This window comes from Nannobrachium achirus, assembly GCF_963921795.1.
Source record: "Nannobrachium achirus genome assembly, chromosome: 11".
In the NCBI taxonomy this organism is placed as follows: Eukaryota; Metazoa; Chordata; class Actinopteri; order Myctophiformes; family Myctophidae; genus Nannobrachium; species Nannobrachium achirus.
In genome coordinates, this window is record NC_137820.1 from 61,676,173 (window position 1) to 61,682,297 (window position 6,125).

At 42.5% G+C, this 6,125-nt stretch overlaps 1 protein-coding gene across 1 annotated transcript in view; it reads left to right on the forward strand.

The window, feature by feature from the left end:
• The window catches only part of LOC308294797 (uncharacterized protein), a 112,182-nt gene extending 106,323 nt beyond the window's left edge, over positions 1–5,859 (forward strand). Inside the window, exon 15 of the mRNA XM_080737660.1 lies at positions 4,909–5,859. Within this exon, the coding sequence (XP_080593786.1) occupies positions 4,909–4,975 (67 nt within the window). The 3' untranslated portion in view covers positions 4,976–5,859. The remainder of the gene's footprint in view (positions 1–4,908) is intronic.
• Positions 5,860–6,125: the final 266 nt, after the last annotated feature.

Here is a 6,125-nt window from a genome sequence, read left to right on the forward strand (position 1 = left end):
ATATGACGTGATCTAAGATTTCCCTATGGGGATATCAATACAAAAAATAACAATGTTAACCCTGACCCCGGGTAATCTAGCGGCAGTGACAGCGCTGTTGGGCAGAGGTTCTGCTTCTGCTCTGACACCCAGGGAGTGTGCGTGTACAGTTTGGCTGCCATTGTGCCAATGGTTCCACAGATTAGCTGTCCACGGACGGACGGACGGACGGACGGTCAGGGTGCAAATCATAGTCTCTGCCATGCCTTTCGGCTAAGCGGAGACAATAAAAGAAGTTGCAAGGAGTATTAAATCATTTGGAAAAGAAAAACTTAATCTTTCAATCTTTCAATAAACAAAAGCTTGTGTTAGACTAGAGTATTTTAATCTTTAAAAAATCACACCCGTGTGAACTGCGGTGGTCGTGGAGGCTGTGCAACAGCACTACTGGGTGGGTGCAGCGGGGTTAGTGTGCTTTACAATGCTGTAGTTTCTTCACACACTCTAATTTATTTGACCCTAAAACATTCAGTTTGTTAATAATAATAATAGTACTTGACCACACATGCTGACCCACCCTTCCCCTGTGTGTGTGTGTGTGTGTGTGTGTGTGTGTGTGTGTGTGTGTGTGTGTGTGTGTGTGTGTGTGTGTGTGTGTGTGTGTGTGTGTGTGTGTGTGTGTGTGTGTGTGTGTGTGTGTGTGTGTGTGTGTGTGTGTGTGTGTGTGTGTGTGTGTGTGTGTGTGTGTGTGCAACAGCGCCCCTCCCAAAAATTGAATTGAGTGAGTGAGTGACCCACCCCCCTTCCCCCCTGTGTGTGTGTGTCTCTGGCCTGGCCTGAACAACAGCGCCCCTCCCTTAACATGTGTGGTCATAAAAGGTACTGTAGGCTACATAAAGACACGCACGCATACACACACGGCCACGTATAGGAGACGGTGTAACCACCGCTCAAAAATGCTACTGATGCAGGGTCTTTGCTGAGCATAGGAGCCCTAGCAAAAGCCTGCTGTTGAGCAACGGCCAAGAGAGGGGCCCTGGCATAGGTGCTGTGCTCTGGATCATAATGGGTTAAAAGATCTAGATAACTGGCATATTGTATATCTATGAACAATATACAGCATTGTCCTCAGACTAAGGTATCAGATATGGAGGATGTTTTTACATGGATGTGGACTAGATATGAAACGTGAATCTGGGCTCTGTAGGTGTATTGTAAAGCTGAGCCATATCTCTAGTGTATGATTGTTATCATGTGGTGTCATAGTGGCCCAGGACCTACAGTTAGTCATCTCTTATCAGGCGGTGTTTTGTCTGTATTCCTGCTTTCTCTTCACAGGATGCAGGGGACACGTTGAAATCTGGAAAAGAAATATAATTTAACACAGGGGTCTTCAACGTTTTCAGGCCAAGGACCCTTAGTTGAGAGAGAGATGAAGCAGGGACCCGCACAACCTTTTCATAGATTCCATATAGTTTCATTGTTTGACAGCATAATCATCAGTATATTTTGAATTCATGTAAATTTGTGTTTTCATATATTTAACCACTTGAACAGTCAACACTACCTTGAGCTTTCACTCTGTACCTGGTGTGCTCTTTTTCCCCTCTACACCAAACCTTTGTCAAAAATAGCCGATCTACAAGCTCACAACGCCTCGCAGCGCGAGGCGTTGTGAGCTTGTAGATCTGCTATTATAAAATAGGAAATATAAAAAAGGAGAAAAAATCACACAAAGATTTGGAGGACCCCCTGTAGTAACTCTGAGGACCCCCTGTTGAAGACCCCTGATTTAACATTTGAAATAAAAATGAGACCAAAATAGGGATGCTGGTGTTGATGTGGATATTGTGGGGCCCAGCTCATTCATGTACCTCTATATGCTAGCACTATAGGGCCCAGATGAGGTAAAATGGTTAGACTGAGTGACTCAGCCATATAGGCTTTGGTATGAGGACCAGAGCACCATTCTTCCATTGAATTACCTCTATAGACTTGTATTGTGTAAAGACCAGACTGAGAGCCAGACAGATTGAATGGCTGTTTAGCATCAGGTTGGGTCTGTCTCCAACCACACACAGCTAAATCCACCATAGCTAACCTGCTCAGGGTAATCGCTACTCACACACACAGCCCACCACACACACACACACACACACACACACACACACACACACACACACACACACACACGGATGGTGCCGCAATGGAAATGTTGAAAGGGATTTAACTAACAGCTCACTCACTCGCACACATACAGACAAACGTACACTGTTGCACACATTTGCCCTTGCACTTATGCACTCTTACACACATTTGTACAAGTCGAGACATTTTAATCCAGGGAACTAAAAGGGGCATGGACACAATGCAGTCTGCGCTATGGGTGCTTGACAGAGCATAGTGAAACGGATTTGGCACTAAAGAGGTAATCCTGAATATGCAGTCGGTAGAGATGTCATATATGTGTCATTTTTATGGTTCTTTTTCCACTAAAGTATACAAACTGACCAGATTTCCATGGCAAGCAGGCCAGGACAAGGGGCGCCCTCATACACATGTGTATGTGCGCATGAGGATTTGCACACATTCCTTATCAATACAGGTTTTAGACGTAAAGTGCGATATTTGCCTTGGGTCTCGAAGACGTGGTGTTTGTTTTCCCCATCTGTCAGAATGTGAATTGTTTGGAGACAGCTTGGAGGGCCAGTATCCAGGCATCAACACTATTCAGCTATGAAGTGTTTTTCTGCGTCACAAAATGTAAAGAGCCCTTGGAGGAGGAGATTGAATGAGAGGGAAACATAGAGAGAAAGAATGCAGTCTTCTGAGGTCTTTTCTCTCGATGTTTGGGCGCTGCCTCTCCCCCATTCTCGCTCTCCACGGGGAGGTTTGTAAGGCCTTTAGAAATAACTGGCATCTTAACAAGCACACCATCATCTTTTTTGTCCCCTACAACTAAGCAGCAAACAAGTAGAAAATAATAACATCATTTAAAGTGCACATTTTCTCCAACTGACCGTCTCCATTTCAGTAAAGGCTTCTACATGCTTCAAACAAATGATTCTGTAACGGCACATTGGAGCTCCTTGGCCGTACCTAACCTGGCCAATTGCTGCAGAAAGTGTGCATACATTTCAGAATGACAACCATGGAGAACTGCAATAATGGTTGGATACAGAATACCATCCTCACCCACTTCAACAAACTGCTGTTTGGAACATTGGCTAGTGTTTAGTTTAATGGTCATATACTGTACTGTACAGTCTGTGCCTTTCCGAAAATGTAATCATATGGATCTCGGGATCCACATAGGAACAACATGGCTCCAATGCAGATCTGGGACTTCATGTGGCCAGCCTGTGACAACACTCATCTACGATAGTATTGATCAAAGATGTATAACTCAAAGTTTGGGCAAGGTTTCAGTCTGATCAGAGTCCAGGGTTGACTTCAATTATAAAATGTAAGTTATAATTTTGTCCAATAGTGGAGGTACTTCCGTGGCCTACTGTACTGGTAGTGTGTATACAAAATGTGGTGCTTATCGGTCCAGCGGTTTGAGAGGATTAGCTCAGAGTCCGATCACGCCGATCTGGGGACCCATTCGGTAAAACAGATATTTCGTTTTTGTTCTTAGTTTTTGCCTCTGGTAGCACAACCCCCTTTTTTGTGTAAAAAGGGTTAGGGTAAGGGTTAGGGTTAGGGTTAACCCTAACCCTAACCCTAACCCGAACCCTAACCCTAACCCTTAATCCACTTCCTCCTGGGTTCATTCCTATTAAAGATGCAGTGCCATGATTTATTTTCCCCCTAAAACATGATTATCAGGTATTATGATTATACTAGGAGGAGGACTTTTTCCAAAAGAGTGTACAGAGAGAGTTCAAATTAGGTTTTTATGTGGCCACACCCACCAGTTCATTAAAGGGGAAGACCACCCATTTTCAATATTGAAATATGTCATTAAAGGACAACTTTGTTTTTTTACAACAAGGGTTCATATTTTAGATTGTAATTAGAGAAAAGAAAAAGTAAGTTTTAAAATGTTTTCATTTGCTTCGTTCTATTGTTTTATCGCGTTTACCATGCTAAAATGTGGGGCATGCGTACGCATGGGGGCATGTGTACAAGTGGCTAAATATGTCTTTTTAGACACAACAAGCCAGCAGTTTCTTTATTGCTATTTACTGTAACACTTCTAGCCCCCATAAGTCATATCCAACCAGGAAAGGTTGCGTTGATGACATGATGACATCATGTTGACATCAAACATTGTACTTTACAATACAAACCCCAAAATCAATCCTCCAGTTCTAGGCAACACAGAAGGGGGGGAACTTTTTTTCTATTTCCACACAACTCCTCTAAGGTATATTAATGACATATTTCAATATTGAAAATGGGTGGTCTTCCCCTTTAATGCCTGGTTGTCATGGTGGGTGTTGACCCAGCTGAAGTTAGCCACACCCACAGTGTTGGGTGTATGGTAAAAGGGGAGGGGATGATTATATGATGTCATTTAATCACAGTTTTTGGATCAGCACTTTTGACCCACAAGGTGTCAGCCTCCAGGAAGAAATACAAAATACAAAGGGAATAGATACATAATTGCTCATAACAACCACACCTGGGGGTCTAATGAAGTACTGTCAACCTCATAGACACATGAAAACCTGAAAAAGAACAAAACTATGGCACCACCTCTTTAACAGATTCTGCTGTTAGCAAAATCTGTCTTGAGACATTAGAGACACACAGACCAAGGCCAGGCCATGCCATCAAAAATTAATATCAGTGTTGTTACTGTCACTATTGCTGCCAAAATGTTCTATTCTTTACTGCTGACAAATGTTAAGTTTGTTCTTCTGTTATATAAATGTCTCACGCTCTCTCTCTCTCTCGCTCTCTCTCTTCCCTTCTTCTCAGAGAGTTGTCATCCAGACATCAGAGTGGCCTGGACTTCAGGAATCCCAGAGAGTCTAAGCTCATCTGAGCTTGAAACCCCATATACTGTACCGATACTGTAAATCACTGTTTCCCAAACACTCTGGACCCATTTATGGGTAGCCTTAATGTTTGGTTTCCTACATTTTGTTTTTAATTATTATTAACTCAAAACATTTTCAAAAAACATTCCCCTAAAAGCTAAGAAAAAAGAAATCAAAAAAATTAGAAGCAGTGAAAATAGCCGATCTGCTGTTTTCACTTGTTTGGGTTTCGGCCAAACGTCTAATTTCTCTTTTGGGTCTTGAGCGAAAAAGTTTGGGAACCACTGCTGTTAATCATATGTCACTCTGGGACTGGATTGAAACATATGTCCCGCCAAGATACTCTTTAGTCTGACAGCTAAAGTGGCGAGTGGCGACCATACCATACACAGTCAAATCCTTAGTGGTGATTCTTCCCATTTGTAACTCTGAGAGTGTACAATTGTAACATGTGTACACTTCCCGGGTTAAATAAACACTGAGGAGTTTCCTGTGCAATTTGCACCATCATCCATTTAGGGTCCCAACACACACCATGACACCAAGCAGTAAACTGTTTGATGGCACTTTTGATATTCTTCACCGCAGAGGGTGTGGCTCAATGCAGAGCTGTAAAGACGGCTTCATTTGGGATTTTCATTGTATGACAAAGCATACAGTATTTTTATACCATGTCTTTAATATTGCATGTGTGTGTGTGCGTGTGTATACACACATCAATTTTAACACTACTTTTCTCCATTTTTGTGCTGACGTTGCTCCAATATTGCAGTTTTTGTTACTCTGTTGACCAAGCAGTCCTTGAGGACGACTACTGTACTATGTGTTTTTATTGTTTGTTTTCTATTTTTTATATACCGTTTGAACTAATAAAATATTGACAATGCTCTCTAATGGTGACATAGTTATTTATTTATGAGTCATGTCTGCTCAAACACCGGGGACACTGCTGTGCTTGAAGTGGGACTGTGCGTGTGTGTGTGCGTGTGTGTGTGTGTGAGTGTGTGTGTGCGTGCATGCATGCATGCACATGTATGCGTGTACAGTACATACTGGGAACACAGCTGAGCTTAAACTGGAACTACTATATCTGTACGTGTGTGTACATATTAGTGCATCTGTCATCATGTCTCCTCCCAAACCCCCAATTTTCAT